Source organism: Hippocampus comes, unplaced genomic scaffold (assembly GCF_001891065.2).
Source record: "Hippocampus comes isolate QL1 unplaced genomic scaffold, H_comes_QL1_v1.1 scaffold28, whole genome shotgun sequence".
NCBI classification, from domain to species: Eukaryota; Metazoa; Chordata; class Actinopteri; order Syngnathiformes; family Syngnathidae; genus Hippocampus; species Hippocampus comes.
Window position 1 is genome coordinate 145,384 of NW_017805405.1, and position 18,549 is coordinate 163,932.

The 18,549-nt window shown below is 41.9% G+C and overlaps 1 protein-coding gene across 2 annotated transcripts; it reads left to right on the forward strand.

Moving 5' to 3' along the window:
• The first annotated feature begins 1,108 nt into the window (after window positions 1-1,108).
• tmem240a (transmembrane protein 240a) lies at window positions 1,109-15,594 on the forward strand. Of its 2 annotated transcripts, none has more exons than XM_019873118.1 (4): window positions 1,109-1,891; window positions 2,233-2,339; window positions 7,859-8,067; window positions 13,929-15,594. In XM_019873118.1, the coding sequence occupies exons 1-4, from the start codon at window positions 1,835-1,837 to the stop codon at window positions 14,081-14,083; spliced, it is 528 nt and encodes a 175-aa protein (XP_019728677.1). In that variant the 5' UTR covers window positions 1,109-1,834; the 3' UTR covers window positions 14,084-15,594. The 2 variants fall into 2 exon arrangements, with proteins under 2 accessions (XP_019728677.1, XP_019728678.1); XM_019873119.1 differs by having other exon boundaries at window positions 1,110-1,687.
• Window positions 15,595-18,549: the final 2,955 nt, after the last annotated feature.

The window sequence follows — 18,549 nt, forward strand, 5'->3', positions numbered from 1 at the left end:
ACAGCTATCGCGGGGTGGAATTTGTTTCAGGACAGTCTAAAGCAATGTTAATGATAATGTAAAAAAGCTTTATGTTGGCGACCCCTGCTCTGTATGATATGAATTGCGAGGGTGACCATTTTTTGGCGAACTGTACTCTGCCTCTCACCCAAAGTCAGCTTAGGTAGATTCCAGCTGGCGTAATGCACAGATGAATCATAGTGTTTCTCAAAACACTTCACATTTTTACTATGTTGTTGATTTTTTTTTTTCTGAAAATGCACATCTCCCTTCCATACCCATTAAAACAGGGAGAGAAAGTTCAGCCAAATAAGTTAACAACTTTCGGATGAGTGTTATATATGCCTTGAAAAGGCAGGTGCCTGGTGTGGTGGCACGTGCCACATGTCTCGGTGTGAGCTGTGGGTGACAGCAGCTTCTGCTGTTCTTTCAGCATTCAATAAATGTCTTAATAGTGCATTGACAACTGTAGCTCTCCCAGCATTGAATTTTCTTACGCAGTTGACCCCTCCGATTCACAAGGGATAAGGACCAGCCCGTGAATAATGAAAATCCTTGTATAATCGGCGACCACTGATTTCTTTTTTTTTGGGGGGGGGGCGCCCCACACACACACACACACACACACACGCACACACACACACACACACACACACACACACACACACACACACACACACTCACACACACACATGCTGTCTCCCCCCCAGTATAAAGTATAATTGCCCATCCATGACAGTAGGTGGCAGTGGCATTCAATTGTCTTTATCTCAGTCAAATTGATGCACTTCATATATACATACATACATATTCATAATAATACATTTACAGTATTCTTTGTTGAAAGTTCATTTACTTCCCTTTCTTTTTTTCTTTAACATTAATAAGGATACAAAGTCATGCAGAGGTGTACTTCTAAAAATTTTAGAGAAGAACGATACTATTTATAGTCCCGGCAGAGAGCCGGGGGCGCGCAATGCTTTGTTCTTCCTTGGTGGGCGCAACGGAAAATAATTGAGACGCACTGCGCTAAGGACAACTGCAAAAACCTAAATTGTGCATGCCATTTAATTGTGCAGGTGTACCTAATAAAATGTCCTGTGTGTGTAGCGAAGCATTAACCCAGCCCTCCTCTACCCCTCCCTCCCCTCCACGCCGCCCACCATGCAGTGGTGTGCGCGCCCCGTCGTTGGAGTGGTTGCTGGTCTTGGTCTGAGCCGCTACTGCTGGTGGATCGAGGATGGGTTAGTCGTCATGTGCGTGTGGCTCCGGGCATCAGTACAGCTTGATTCGGTCCTGGACTCAGGGCACAGCGTGAGTCTAACCAGCTCGCAGAATTTGGCCATCTCCATGTCGACCGAGAGGGGAGTCGTCAGTGCACATTTTTGACGCATCCATCCGGGGGAAAGTCACCGTTTTGGCCCCATGGAGGACAGACTTTGCCGGTACTGAGGCGGAATATCCCGGGCGGAGGGAGAACGGAAAGCGAGGCATCCCTTTTTGCCAGGATACCTTTTCATTTTTGTCCATTTGATTTTTCAAGATGGATTGAGAAAAGATCGGATCTTTTTGCATTCTTAATTAGGAGACAGCCGCTGAGCCCCATCCGAGACACCGGGGAGGGGGTGTCGTTGGACGGCGAGGGCCCACTGCTGCTTCCCGTGGAACGGAGGAGGACACCGGAGGAGTAAGACAGGGAGGGAGGGGTACCCCGGGTAGTCTACATCGGGAGCCAGGGGCTGTGCGGCGGCTCCATGAGGAGGGAGAGCCCTGCAGAGCCCAGCCGGAGTAGAGAGAGAGAGAGGACCAGTGGTGGGCCAGTTTGGAAGTTTGGATGCATATGATCACAACCACCATGATTTTTATGATTCTGGGTGCTTCAGTTGTAATGGTAAGACACACACCCGACACATGCCCCCCACGCATGGTAGAGGGGTTCTACTAATTCGAGTTGAATCAAACGCAACCTTCCAGACGCTCAATTTAAGTTTGCTTGCCTTTATAATCACCTTCCTTCATAAATAAATAATCAAGTTTCATCCATGCCTCCTCCTTCTTCTCCCCATCCTCCTCCTGCTCATCTTAGAATCTGGATGGTCTTCTCTCTCTTTATAACCTCTCCTCGCGAGGGATATTTTTGTCTTGTGCTTTTTTTTTTTGTGAGAGAATATAGATCCCCCTTTCTAAAATTTTGCTCGTCATGTCCCAGCTGACAGGCATGTGTGTTTTCAGGCGATCGCCTGTTTAATGGACATGAACGCACTACTAGATCGCTTTCACAACTACATCCTGCCACATCTACGAGGGGAGGACCGCGTCTGTCACTGCAACTGTGGAAGGTAATAAACGCCGTCGTGTGCGGGCGTGTGTGTGTGGGCGTGTGCGTGTGTGTGTGCGTGTGCGTGTGTGTGTGTGTGTGTGTGTGTGTGTGTGTGTGTGTGTGTGCGCGCGCGCTCGCGATGCTCTTCTTTTCATGCTTTACCCGTTGATTTGTTATGGGGAGGCCCGGGGTGGGGGGCGGGGAGTGGTGGGGGAGCTCCGCAAAGCTGTCTGCTGCCTCCGTTTATTCCAACACAGAAGATATGCACTGGTGGTCGAGGCGTGTTTTGCATGCGTCGACTGTATACGCCTTTGCTGCATGCAGCCTTGCCAAGGTGTGTGTCGGAGGCGCAATAAAAAGGTGATGGAGTGTGAGCTTCAAGTGCACATGCACTCGATACGGGCATCAAAAAATGAAAGCTGGCTACGATAAAAGGGTGGTGGATGAGGTTGAAGATGTGGTAAGAGAGAGTGTAATGTTGAGTGTTGGCGGGGTTAGCAGCAGCAGAAGCAGCAATCAACTCATCCATGTATTCATTAATGTGCAGTAGAATGCATTTCTATTAACTGGAAGGGTGTCAGATACTGCAGGGCAGACATTGTCCTCTTTTCTGGACTGTTGCATCCATTCACACTGAAATTTACATTAAAAACAGCAGGCTGCATACACAGTATAGTTGCCACAGGATTAGGTACACTTTTGAACATAAGTGCTGTATTGAAAAAAAATCTGCCTTAGCAGACAAAATAATACTTTTAATATAACAGCATCTTTACAAAGGGGATTGCAGGTATTTTGACCTCACTCCAGGTAAGTCACTTGTATTTATGTAGCACTTTTCTGATTTACTGATAGAATAGTCATGCATACAATTCAGAATTTTACATTTTACAGTTAAAGGGTGAGTTTGTATTTTTTTAAAAACTCGCTTTTTGCCATGTTTTTAAAACAGTCATTGTTACCCGATTAGTTTGTAGTCGTAGTAGTAATCGTTGTTTTTGTTTTCTTTTCATGACTTCATTTGAGGTGATGAATGTTGTGTTGACCTGTCAGTGAGTGTGTTTGTGGAAATGGATTTGACTTGTAAAAAAGGGTATTGACTTGATAAGCTGTGGTTTCAGCCTACGCCACAGGTGTCAAACTCCGGTCCTCGAGGGCTGCTATCCTGCATTTCTTACATAGATCCCTCCTGCAACATACTCTATTCAAATGATTAGTAAGAGTTTGCTGATGGTGGTATCTTTTATAATATAGTGGAGGGGCAAAGAGCCCAAGAGAGGCCAGGGATCCTTTTTTTTTAAAGATGATATTCATTATGTACTACAGCAAACTTTAATGACTGTTTTTGCAAAATGACAAAAGTGCTATTTTTTTAAAATAGCAAAATCTCCTTTTAGCACAAGAAAAAACACAAATGTAACATATAAAAATAAATACCACCTCCCCAAAGAAGCCCAAAACATTAAAAACAATCTTGTATTACTGAAATGTTTGCCAAAACAAATGTGTTTTTAACTACTTTTTAATCATTTCCAATTGTCTTTACTCAAAAAAGAAGGGTGTTCCATAATTTGGGGGCAACGGACTGCCAGCCTCTAGTACCTTTAGTTTTTAATTTTCTGCAAGCTCCTTAAGTGCTTTGTAAAAGGCAGAGTGCAGTCACTGAACAAGACAACAGTCACTGAACAAGACAATAAAAAGAAAGACGATCCTAAAATGAGCTATGGTGCAAGGATGACAGGACAGGAGTGACGTGGCTGAACCTATTAATCAAAAGTATTAATGTAACTATGTGCTTATTATCGAGGTTGCAGCCTGTGTAGAACAGGACTGCATGATAACAAAGCCGTTCCTCATATTTCGACCCTCTGTAGGAAAACAAAGTGGCCCAAGTTTTACAACTTCCCTCAGAAAATTTGAGGTACGAATCACAGAGTAACTCTGTCCAATTTCTATTGTGCTTATCCCTATTTGGGGTCGCAGCCTCGCCCAGCTGCTTGGGTGAATACACCCTGGATTGGTTGGCAGCACGTCGCAGGGCACAAATAGACGAACAACAATCCACTCGCACAATCAAACCTATATATGGACAATTCCAAGTCAACAATTAACATCACATGTTTTGGAATGCCAGTGGAAGCTGCCATTTTAGAGAATACAGTAAATTCTCTAAGGTTGAACACAATTTGACTTGGCTTCAGCAACATTTTTTTTTTACCCCATAAAAAATAAGGGAAGTAAAAATAAACCATTAAAATGTTGCCATCATAAAACATTATTTACTGAGCAATATTTTCAGCATTATTTTAAATTTCTAACGGTCACACACATGTACAAATGGTTAAACCCTTTTGGTTAGTAAGATATCAAGGCGGTTAAACACTCAGGGCTCTATTTTTATGAATGGCATAAATGTGGCGTGACACACAGCGTAACTCTGCACAGAGGCAGGTTAGACCCAGTGTTGGTAATTTCACAGTCAAAAGCAGGCCAAAAGATCTCAGAGAGGGAGGCCTGCAATGCTGTGGTAATGGTTTCAGCTCTCTTCAATCACGTTCAATCAAAGCGGTTCCTTTCATTCTTTTTTAAAGTGGCTCACTAGTCACTAGTCGGGCGTTAGAATCTTAACATGGCGGACAGCACATCTGCACCGTGAAGTGGGCAGTTGGAGACTGCCCAACATCGATCAATCATGTGCCCTCCCTCAAAACTGTGCTGGACAGTAAGATGATATATATTTATATATATATATTTTTTAATTGATCATATATGGCGTGTGTACCTGTTATTGTGGCCAGTGAGTGTGTTGCTCCTTGTCGGTCATTGTTTACATCACTCGAGTATGCATACGAATGCCCGCCCCATCGATATTCGGTCAGTTTGTCTGGCGCGTGACTTGTGCAGACGTGGGCTGGTCCACCTGAGGAGTGTGGACGTGTCACGGTGCTCACACGACTCACCTTGTCAGCCTGGAGGGGGCAGTCAGTGTCACTTTATTTGGCAACCGCAATCGCTCTGCTGTTCGATGAAGCCTGGCATACGTCAGCTGGCTGTTTGTTTGTTTCTTTGATTTTTCTTTTAATTCACCTGTTCACATTTTAAGGCATTTTAACAATCTTCCTTCATCTCTTACAAAATATACATATTGGAAAAGGTTTGATTAAGAGCTTGCAAATATCGCAAAAACCTGCAATTTGAACGTGGTTGTGAATACTCTTTTATCCACTGTAACTATGCTAAGCAAGTATTCTTCCAACATGAATGACAGATTTGTTGCAAAAATTATTAAACACATTACAAAATATATGGATCAGCATGTTTAATGCAAATATTGTCTTGCTACATGTTGTGGATTGAATGGATAATTAATGATGTTCGATTTTATAGGGATTCAAATGAAGCTTGTTTGGAATACTGTGCTTGTACTATCACATTTATCTTCATATTAGAATACTGCATGCCAAGACGCATTGTCTAATACCATTCGGTGTGCGCTTGACTGGTGTTAAACTGAATGACAATGAAGCTTCTTGTTTGCCAAACCCGATGAAGATGTGTTTTGGTGTGAATGGAATTTGGTGGCTCTGATTTCCAGGATTAGATTTCCAATTAAAATGGGAATCAACAGCATGCAAATCGGAGCTGAAGACATGATCAAACGTTGAAAGCGAGAGCCACACATGAAACAATCAGGAAGAACAAACTATCAAAGGCTCAAAGGAATTTGACCAAATAGAACAAGACTCGAGTGACTGTGTTAGAAGAAAGAAACCTGCAGTGACAGAAAGGGACGACACATCTGTGAGAGCATGAGGGATTACAGGGAGGTCACAAGAAAAGTTTCAAATTTAGATAGTAGGTAGTTAAGTTCAGGAGTCAGCACAGTGGTAGGGTAGTTTGTATGTCTTCCTCACAGTCACAGAAGTTTTTTGGGGGCGCTCCTGTGGAGAATTTTTTCCATGGTATGGGGACAACATAGAGTAAATTTAGGTACCTTATCATGAAGATTTTTAATTTTCAATAGCTTTGATGCCAGTATAAGCTTTTTTTTGGTCATTGAATTAAGAAGTGGTCAAGAGGTTCTGGGTTTGAATCTCAGCTCTTGTGAGGTTCATTGAGTGTCATGTTCTTTTTGCTTGTGTTTGAGTCCCAGCTCGAGCGGCGGGCGTTTACCTTCAGCGGCGCACCTGTCTCGCATCATGATTATACCACTACTTAAGTACTGTCATTCCGACCACTCAGCATCACATACTGTAATTCGCTTTCTTCAAGCCATTGTTCCAAGTGCCATATTCTCGCTGTTCCATGATTTTGCCTTGTTTTTTTTTTTTTTTTTGTTTTGTTTTGTTTTTTTTTGGGCCACGTTTTTGTATCGATTCATGCAAGTAGTGTTTTTGGTTCTTACTTTTATTCACGGTTTGTACCATACACGTTTTGGGGTCCTCTTGTCCTTTCGAGACAAGCTATTTCAGTTTATATTCTCCTTGCCTTTTGCAAGCACTTTTTGTTCTTTTCATTTTATCCTGGTTCATTGTACCAGCGTCATCATTTGTAGTTTGTCGGCCTCACGCCTTTTTCTGTAAATAAATATTTTTGGTCAAAACCTTTATCTGAGTCTACGTTTGTAGAGTCAGATTCTGTCCGGAAAACTTCCGGACATCCTGACAATTGAGGATGCTGGTCCATAGGTGTGAATGGGAGTGTAAATGGTTGAAAACAAGCACTGTAGAAAATTGGATGGCTAAGACAGTAGTAACACGTTATTATAATTTTATGGGCTACACTATTAATGACATAATACACCCTGTATTATGTCATTAATAGTGTAGTGGTTCTGCTGATTAAGTGATGGTGTGAATATGAATGTGAATCATTGTCTGTATGTGCCCTGTGATTGACTGGCGGCCATCTGGGGTGTAGTCTGCCTCTTGCTAAGGTAGGATAGGCTGCAAATAGTACAGAAAATGGATGGATGTATATTGATGGCATTAATATAATTACATTTTCGAGGGTGAAAAGCTTTCTACAGATAACATTGGTGCTAATTTATTGCTAACAGCATGTATGTGTCCTATTGAAGTGACTAACTTACTGGAAAACTCATAACATTAGTACAGACTTAAAGCGGAAGTCAAATCAAAAATGTTATTGAGAGTAATATGTTCTAAGCACCCCTACTAGTCTAAACACAGTATTGTGATTGATATTGTATTTGTGGAAGAAGCAGAATAACCCATGCGTTTTAATCCATTCGGGGGGGTGGCCATTTTGTCCTGTACTGCCATTTGTTGTCAACTGAAAACGACACTACAATGCCTAAGGGCTCAGGTTACGAACGTCACTTGACCAGACCCAGAAAACAGGTGTGCCGTGAAAGTCATGGAAGTGGCCGTACAAGACAAAATGTCCGCTCCCTGAGATCGATAAAAATGGTTGTAAAATATTTTATGTGACTTCCCCTTTAAGCCTTACAAGGCTTTTGAACAGACCTGTACATAGCACACAGTAGATCTAACAGGCATCCCTCTTTTCCGACAGGCATCATGTCCACTATGTCATTCCGTACGATGGGGACCATTCCCTGGTGGACTCCTCAGAGAACTACTTTGTCAGTGACAGTGTGACCAAGCAGGAGATGGACTTGATGCTGGGCCTTCTGCTGGGCTTCTGCATCAGCTGGCTCTTGCTGTGGCTGGACGGCATCCTGCACTGCGCCGTCAGGGCCTGGAGGTCGAGCCGCTACTACGGTAAGATGCCCTTTGGTCCTGGATCCACTCGGCTCTCACTGCAGACAGTGTGACGTTTGATACTTTGACATGGTGAATATGGAGGTTGAAGACGAGTCATTCTGTGCAGCTGTTTTGAGGAAATAATGAAAATAGAAATCATTTGCTCCAGCCTTCATTAACTGTACAAGCATTTTGACAAGTGTATAAATGATTTAACCACTGTTAGTAAAACATGTAAACAATAAAGCTGTCGGTCGTAAATGGCAATTTATCTTAAAGACGCTGAAAACGGAACATACTGGCACCGTTAAACTGTTTTTCACCATTTTTGTTTTCCTATTTTTTGTGGGCGTGGTCCCACTTTGGCATTTAGCATGAATCAACCCCTTCACACCCCCAATATAAAAAGTGCATGCACCTTAATTAGCATCAGCAGTTGTCCGGCGCACTTGCGATATATGTACAATATTATTACCCGGCCCTTTTCTGCCAGTGTGGAGTTAGCTAGCGTTGTCAACACCTCAAAAATGTACCTTCCCTGGATGCCTCAATTTACTGAACTAAACTTCACAGAGTGCACCTACTTTGCTGGTGTTCACACCTTAGCCTGACGGTGACAGTAATGTGACAGAGGGAGCCCTTGATTCAGTCAATTGAGTCGATATTGTTATTTGTTCTATATGTATGTGTTACTGCCATTTTTATGCTAACGCAACAGTTGCTTGATGGTTTAAAATGACCGTAATAGGGATGCTAATATCCATTAGCCCGTTAGTCTCAGGTGTTTCCCCTTGAATGTGAGCATTAAGCTAAAGATGGGAAATATTGTCATGGCTTGGGCCAATGCAGTCCCAACATTTTTCTGTAAAGGTAACCTGCATCTCTCATCATCTCAAGATGAACAATGAGCAACATGTCAGACTTGATGTTTCCTTTTCTCAAAGGATCAAGTCGATACCAAAACAAAATTTGGGCGCACAGATGTCGAGAAAATGGACATTTTATCTCGCTGATGATTATCTGCTGTCAAAACAATTGATCATTCATCTGAGCAACCTTGTCAGTTCAAATATTGCTCAAGTGGCACTTTGTGAGCTGTAAATTCTCCGTGGTGCACATTTTGACGCTTCTTTCAGAGCTTTATTAAACTCTATGTCAGTGACCTGTACATCTTATGAGATGAAATGTAAAATACATTAATGCATGAGTGACAAGAGGGTAGAAGTAGGAGCACTGTAGGATCCAATTTCTGTTTCTCAAAAGTCAAATTTCCATCCATCCATTTTCTCAAGTGTGTATCCTGGAGTCCATCCCAGCTGAGTTTGGGTGAAAGGTAGACGAAACTGGACTGGATGTTAGTCAAACACAGGGCACAAATAGAGACAGACAGTCATTCACACTCCTTTTCAGGCCGTCACTGAGTGCAAAATGAACCTACACAGCACACTAAAGTCAGGCGAGTGAAGCCCTTTACTATCAGTGACAGTTCAGTACCCACAGTACTAATTATTTGACTCCAGTGTAACCCTTCGTTCTTTTTTTAGTTTCAGAAAGTACACAGATGTAAATACAAGTCATGCTTCTGGTATTGTTCAGGCTAGCAAAGAGGGCCTTTCTGGCCCTGCACCACCAATTTTTGTTACCCGCCTTCGTATATTTATATGGCCTAACGGTGACCCCAGTCCCACAATCTGCATCATCATCAACATCACCATCTTTTCACGCCATATGCTTGGATCGAATTAAGCATATCTGTGCCTTTATTTTCCTTTTTCCCTGATAGTTGCTCAATATGTTCTCTGATTACACAATAGCCACTGAGCTGGATAATACAACATCCACAACATTCTTACGTTGGAACCACCATCTGCTTTTGTATCTAAATATGGAATGTTTTCAGTCGTTTGGCACAAATTGGCAGGGGAAAAAAAACATCCATGATGACAGAACATTCTGTGCAAGCTGGGGCTTCAGTCCCTCGGTTTTTTTTAATTAACAGAAATGTTGGTGATGCTGATTAACCTCAAACTTTTGGGGATTTCAAATTGGGTTTTTTTCTATAGGAAAGAATGAAAATAGAAATATTCTATTCCAGGGACAACTGTTCCCATTATAAAGTCTTTGTTTACTGTACACACAGTTGTACTGTACAGTTGATAAAAGCAAGTAACAATTGAATTTAGTTGTGAAATAATTTGTGCATTCTACTTTTTAACATTTTACTATTCTTAGGGTAGAGTCAAATACATAAAGGCAGCATGCACATTTGCCTGAGAGTTCTGAGGTTACATTTGGGCAGATTTTTTGCTTTCCTTTGCAAGGGAAACCTTGAAATACTGTATAAGCTGTGTACGCTGGCAGTGAACTCAATTCAACTCACTTTACAATAAGTATTACTTTGGCTTCAAGATGTTTCATGACATTCTCAGTGGAATTCAACTGTCACATTAGAATTAAAAAAAAAAAAAAAGAATTACAGGTTGTTTATTTCTAAAACAACCTACTTTTGCTTCATGGAAACGCTGTGTAGCCAAATGCTCACAAACAATTCGAAACACCATTGACATGCTAAGAGTTAGCATCGATATCGGTTTAGAAGCAACGCATTTGACCACAACACATTTTGAAAGTTTAATAATACCGCTTGGCATATATTCTTTATTCTCGACAAAAAGTGACTAATCTTACAGTATCTTACTGGGTCACTTACAATAGTAGTAGAAAAACAACCCTGTTCTTCTTTGTGACTGCATGGATGTACAGGAAGCTATTATACTGCCTCCCCCTGGCGGGCACACTCTGAGGAGCAGCTTAATGGAATGTAGCATTAAATCTTGAGGCACAATTTGTTTAATCTTTTACATTCTATTTAATGATGTTACTACACTATGTTTATATCAAGTATATTATACAGAGAGCTATTTCAGACACAAAAATGTTGGGTTTTTAGGGGGGTGTAGGCTGGGATGGATTACTTTCCATTTTCATTCATTTCAATGGAGGAAGATGATTTGATGTTTTGATTTACTAGTGTGGTCACTGAATGACTTAAACGCGTAGCTCAAGCAGTTAGAATAGTTTTGGATTTTTCATGATAGGTTTTTTTATTCTTTTCATTTTGATGTGTAATAAAGTAAAGGGAACTAAAATCCCCAGAAGACTCTTTGACCTTTTCCTGTATGGACGTACAGCAACACCGAAATAAATACTTGTTCAAGCTCACATATGATATTAATAGACAAAAACTAAAACTAAGGCCATTTTAACTATAGTTATAACTTTTGTTTGATTTATAAAGCATAAGTTAATTTTTGTTTTTTAAAAGATATGAAAATGTTTTTTGAATTTTAGTGTTGGTTATTTTGTTAGTTTTCGTAAACTATAACAACAAGATTGAATAGCAGTTCTATTCATTCTTGTCCATTCAACCACATAGAAGGACAAAAAAGTGAAAAAATAAAATACCCATTATACACTGCATGCATTTAATGTTGATACGAGATAGTTATTATACTTTGTAATACAAAATGTTAGGATACTCAGAGTCACCTATGAGTGTCGGATACAACATTCAGTGCATTAGTGGACAGAAATGCAAAAGCACTCAAAAAGTGGAAGCATCCGCAGAGGATGACAAATTTTTTTTTTTTTTTCATTTTGTGCAGGTTGGGAATGCCCCCTGTGTGTGTGTGCGTGCGTGCGTGCGTGTGTGCGTGCGTGCGTGTGTAAGTGCGTGCGTGCGTGCGCGTGTGTGTGTGTGTGTGTGTGTGTGTGTGTGTGTGTGTGTGTGTGTGTGTGTGTGTGTGAGGTGGCAAGAGGCTCAGGATGAAGGTGCTGTCACGTCTCCACCCCCACTTACACACCGCTCTCTCCTCCACCCGTTCTAAAAATAGATTGAGAGTGAGTGAACAGCTGGAATGGCAAGTGAGGAAGATGCACACACACAGATGTGTGCACAAACACATGAGGATGTTGTGATTGCCTCTCCACCTCATTTTTTATATGATGGTTCATGTTCTATAAATATAATATCATTGGCAAGAAGGAAACAAAAAACAAGACAACAAAAGTTAAGTACCTGCCCTCAACTTAAAAACATAAAAAATTAATAAAATACAATCTATTTTCCAGGCCATGCATTGTCATCTCCACGCTTCTATTCAAATGAGAGACCTGTCTTTGCTTGCCCCCCTTTTCCTTTGGATACCCTTCAGAACAGTCCTTGTGGACAGCATGGCCCATTCGAAGCTATAAATAACTCACCCCCCCCCCTACATCATGCACACACACCCCATCCTCGCTCAACTTCACCACCATGGCCGCCACTCCTCCTCCTCCTCCTCCCACTCATCCGTTAGCTGGGCCAATTGTGGTCTCGGCCCTTCCCTCCTCCTGTCTCCCAGGGCCTCGCCTCACCTCCTTCACTTTAAAACCTGAGTGATTGAAAAGTGAACATCTCTGCCCCACTCCTCACCACACACGCCCAAAATTCATCAGTGTTGGCCTCCAGGTGGCCAGTGGTCCACACCTACGTGGCTTTTATGTCATCAAATTGTCGATGTTGCGCAGAACTGCAGTTGAATGTTTTATACAATTTGAATTCTGAGATTCCTGTTTTTCACGTGTTACTACAGCTACTTTGGTGATGGGATTATGTCTTTTTTTTCTTCAATTTAGTGTCCTCTCTCCCTATAGACTGGCCTTAGATAATCACATAGTGTCATTCAGTTGAATAAATAAATGCCTCATCTCAAATGAACAGCTTTCCACTTGTCAGCTATAATTACGTGTGGTGCAATGAAAACCGATTTGAATGGGAAAATCGGTTTTGATGTGAGTGCATCGAATCAAAGCAAATCCACTTTGAATCGTATCGCACCCCATGTTTTGAGATACGTATTGAAAGGTCTTTTATTGGCAAGATTATCAAGATATTCACCCCTTGTGTGTATATATTCATTCAATTATTCATTTTCCGATCCGCTTTGTCCTCACAAGGGTTGCGGGGGGTGCTGGAGCCTATCCTAGCTGTCTTCCGGCAGTAGGCGGGGGACACACTGAACCGGTTGCCAGTCAATCGCAGGGCACACAGAGACGAACAACCATCCGCGCTCACACTCACACCTAGGGACAATTTTGAGTGTTCAATCAGCCTGCCATGTATGTTTTCGGAATGTGGGGGGAAACCGGAGTACCCGGAGAAAACCCACGCAGGCTCGGGGAGAACATGCAAACTCCACACAGGTCGGCCGGAATCAAACCCTCCACCTCTGCACTGTGAGGCTGGTGTGCTAATCAGTTGACCACTGTGCCGCCTAGTTGTACATTCACAGCTCATATCCTTCCCAAGAAGACAAAAAGTTCTCTTGACTGCTGGGCTGCAATATAATTTCAACCTTCATATCTATGATAGGATATCACAAGAAATAAATCCAGGACAGTGCACTCTGCCGGTGTGAGAAAGCTCCCTTGTACTTCCCAGAATTAAATGTTATTAGAGCGATGTAGAAGCTGGGGCTAAACGACCTCAGCCACTCCAGTCCAAAGTCTGTGCGAGTGCAATAAGTCATTTTTATGCTGCGCAAATGAGTGAAACTTTAATGCAAGCCATCCTGGGTCGTTTTGTGCAAGTAGCCCCTCCCAACGCACAAAAAGCTGCAAGGAAGATGTGCTTGGGAGTGGATTCAATTTTAAAACATTGATCATGTCATTTGTGTAGTTCACCAAATTGTCACTTCTGTAATCGGAACAATCTCGTGTTGTACCCAGACACACACACACACACACACACACACACACACACACACACACACACACACACACACACACGACAGCAGTGTAATCAGAGCATTATACCGTCTCGCATCTCTCTTCTTCAGATACGCCATCCTGGTCATGGCTGCCACAGTTCTGCAACCTTCGAGAGTTGCGTCGCAGGGCCCAGCTCCGACAGTTAGACGACTCAAGTGGCAACATGGTGCATATCAAGCAGAAGCTCTACCACAATGGCCACCCAAGCCCCCGTCATCTCTGACTCAACAGCAGAATCACAACCAACCAACCTGAGCGTGTCCGGCTGGAATCCTTCTTTCATCCGCCCCCAAATTTCACGGCACGTGGCCTCACAGGAATCCCCACGCACCCTGCATAACGTTACCCTCTGAAGAGCCCCAAGAGAATTTTCCGCAGTCCGAAGCAGGCCCCCCATCACCATCAGAGAAATGAAATTCCCAAATGAAGCAAGTTGGGTCCAACATTTTGGGAGCAGGGACAAAAACAAAACAAAAAAAAACATTTTTAAGGGTGTTTTTTTCTGTATAGAGACCTTTTCTGTGTTGATTGTTTAACTTGGCATGCTCTTTTAGAACAGGGTACGATGTGGGCAGTGTTTCCGTTTTTTATTTTGGGTGGGAGAGTTGTTGCTTTGGGGTGGGTGGGTGAATGCAACTCCTGGGTGGGTGGGTTTTTGTGATGTTAGATTGCTGCTTGTGTACATAGATATAAATATGGACTGGGGGGTTAAAAACAAAACAAAAAAAAGAGGAAGTGGGTTTGATAACTTGTTTATCGATAAGGATTGGCTTGTTGGTCCAAATTATAGCAGCAGAACAGGAAGATGAGTCTGTTTTAAAACTGGATGTGACACCATGTTAAATTCTGCCAAAAAAACAAAAACAAAAGAAACACAGATGAATTAGCTTTATCGTGAATTACCTGAATGTAGTATTTTTTTCCGTGTAAATATGTGAGGGAGAGGGAACGAAAAGGGTTGTGGTTTGGGTTCTCTTTGCTACATACAATTATCATTTCTGAGAATACACAGGAGGAGAACATGTGTGCTTCCTGTTTTCATGTACGTAGATCCCTTTTCATTTTTCTCACTTTTGTGTTGCCCGGCCAGTGGCCTCCTAGAATTCACAGAGCTCAAGCATAACTACCCAATGAAAAAGATAACACAAACTAAGGAAATTACTCCAAACACAGCACAATACGGATTATAGACCCTGTAAAGTGAATTCAGATATGTTTCTCAATACATTCTACAAGTTTAAAGACACAGCTGAAAACGTGCTAAGACTGACAATTAGCTAACACTCATTTGTGTATAGCGTGAAACTGTTTTTCACCTTTTAGGTTTTCCTGATTTTTGGCGGGGCATGAGTACAATGTAGCCTAGTCACACAATTTGGCATCAGGCATGAGTCTCTTCTCACCACTGAGAACGTCAATGCCTTCACTCACATCAGTGGCAATTGCATTACTGAGTTATTATTAGTTGGCTAAAGATTAGCTTATGAGCTAGCTGGTAGCTAGCGGCCTCTCATCGTGGTGTGGAAAGCTCTGTGACGACCCACCTGGGGACTATTCATATATTTTTGCGGCTCACACATGTAGATATGTGCCAGCATAAGCACAGTGTGATTTCACGCATTCTGCATACATGGCCACAGCGTTGTGGAGACAACAGCGAAGATGGAGACGACGGTTAACAACAATCTTCTCTGTCAAGCATTAAATCTACTAGACATATATATTTTTGCCCGGTGGTCAAGTGGTTAGCACGTCGACTTCACAGTGCAGAAGTACCGGGTTTGATTCCAGCTCCGGCATTCCTGTGTGGAGTTTGCATGTTCTCCCCAGGCCTGCGTGGATTTTCTCCTGGTACTCCGGTTTCCCCCCACATTCCAAAAACATGCATGGCTGGCTGATTGAACACTCGAAAATTGTCTGTAGGTGACAGTGAGAGTGCGGATGGTTGTTTATCTCTGTGTGCCCTGCGATTGGCTGGCAACCAGTTCAGGGTGTCCCCTGCCTACTGCCCGGAGACGGCTGGGATAGGCTCCAGCACCCTCTGCGACCCTTGTGAGGATAAAGTGGATCGGAAAATGGATGGATGGATATTTATTTTTACTTTACAGGGACCATAAGAGGTCAATTGGTCACGATGTACATTGTACTCTTAAAGGGGAAGTAAACCCCCAAGTTCTCTTTAGCGTAATATGTTCTATCCATCTCCACTAGTCGAAACATGGCATTCTGATTAATATTGCATTTGTGTGATATGAAGTAATCAGCAAAATCCACTCGTTTTAGCCATCTCGGGGGTGGCCATTTTCCCCACTTTATTTCAGCTGAAAATGACATCACAGTTGCTCTGGGCTCAGGTAACAACCAATCACGGCGCATCCGTTTTCTGAAGCTGAGCCATGATTGTTTGTTACCTGAGCCCTGAACAACTGTGATGTCATTTTCAGTCGACAGCAAGTGGAAAAAGAGCAACTCCCTGAGATGGACAAAAACGGATTTTACTGCTTAACTCATATTCCACAAACGCAATTCTAATCATCATGCTATGTTTACACTAATATGGCTACATAGAACTTATTATCGTAAAGAAAAATTTGGGGTTGATTTCCCCTTTAAGTAAACTCCACGCTAGAGGTGTCAACATTTATCGATTAATTGACAATAAATCCATTCTCAAATTAAACAACTATTTTAATAATTGAGTAACCATTTAGAGCCATTGTTTAACTTAAAATTGTCCAAATCCTCTGATTTCAGCCTCTCAACAGTAACTATTCTCTAATTTCCGTAGTCCTTCATGGAAGCAGTCTGATAATCTTTTCTTATATTCACAAGCATCTGCTTTTCCTTAATAATCAATAGATCAAGAATTCGATAGTGACAGCCCAACTCCACAGGTTATTGTTTGGGTCATATGACTTCTGCGCCACTGTAGACTTTATTACCACAACACACAACACCCTTACAGAAGGTAGTGTACTATGTCACATTCGTAAAGCTGTCGTTTATTATGGAGGATAAGGGAAAAGTCCGTTAAACGTTACAACGGTGACTCGAAATACTTAAAACACACAAATTTACTGTATGTAACTTCTCACCATCAGCCATGAAAGCGCAGGGAACCCTCACCAGATCCCCACTCGCCCACCCTCCTCCTGTCCAGACATTGCTGTTGTGAGGATGAAATGTCTGTTTTATTAAAAGTGCCATTGAAGCGCAGCAGTGACCTCTGATGTTTGATTGTGTCAGTACAACCACACTCAAAATTATGCGTGGGGTATGCGCTGCTGAGAATGAAATAGAAAGTAAATATTCATTTCACTTATTTTCACTGTATGACTACGGGGGAATGTGAAACAGAACTTTATCAGTGATAAAAAAAAAATTCAAGGAGAATAATTAAAATAAAAACAGCAAATGTTCTGGTACCACCAGCGAGTAAAAAAAAAAACTGTCTCAAAATTTAGGAGCAACTTACAACCCTTTTGGCGTAGTCTGGAGCCCTGATCTCGCAGTTTGACCTTATCATCAACAATGCATTGCTCAATGCCCACTGATCCTCCAATTTCTTTGTTTAAAAACCATTGCCCCCATAGGAAATAATAGTAACCTACTGTCAGGCAAAACTGTCACCACAATCCTGTTTAATTATTTGTATGAATAAATATATAAAGAAAATAATAATTCATCCTCACATAGATTTAAAAAACGTTTTAACATTCTTATGACAAAATTAAAAAAAATAAAAAATTCTTCATTTGATACCATTTAAAAAAAACATTCTTAATTTTCATGTACGTATAAGTATAAAATGTTGCTGCTTTCCTCACAAATTGTAACTTCCTCTGTACAGTGCATTATTCTCTACTCACTTTCGTCTCCGAACACATGTTGATGCTGCTCTTTCTTTTGGAAGAAGTGCTGCTCTTCTTATATCGCGACATCCCATGCAACCTCATCTATGACAACAATTTTTGGTTATTAAATATTTTTCCTGGAAAGTTTTGGACTCATCATGAATGTGACCTCGGTGGCATTTGAATTAATTACATAAGCTATTTACAATTTCTTTTCAACAATGCACAGCACTGTACACTAAGAAGATGAAGGTCACAGTGTATCAATGACATGTTCCTCCGCCCGCCAACATGGTTTCACCCAGCGTTCAAAAACTGCGACAGTGGTGCTTAGAAGTACATACAGCAGTTTCCAACACATCGTCGATGAAAGATAAGGAGGCCTGCTTCTCTTTCCTCTGTAGTCCTCCTGTGGAGAAAGTATAACACGGCTTGACAGGTTTGACATAGATTTACTCAGCCTGCAAATTTTTCCCACTTAGAAAGGAAGACACCGAACTTCCACTCCATAAAACACTCTTCCCTTCTAAGCGTAAAAGATGGCGATGACACAACCTGTCACCGATTCGACAGTCATTGTCACCATTTTGCTCAAGTTCAATTTGAACTGAAAGTTCACATTGCCTTTGTGGTTACGGTGGTTCCTTTTACGCTCAGCCTGAATGGGTGCAAAACTTCAGACTTCTGACATGAAACATTCACATTTAGTGGAACTTTGACATCATCAAGTTGCTATCGGCGTGACAAACACATTTGAATCAGGGACCTGTACAGGAGTCCGAAGTAGTTGCTGAAATAATTCCACATGATGGCAATCCGACGTTAATTTAGGGAC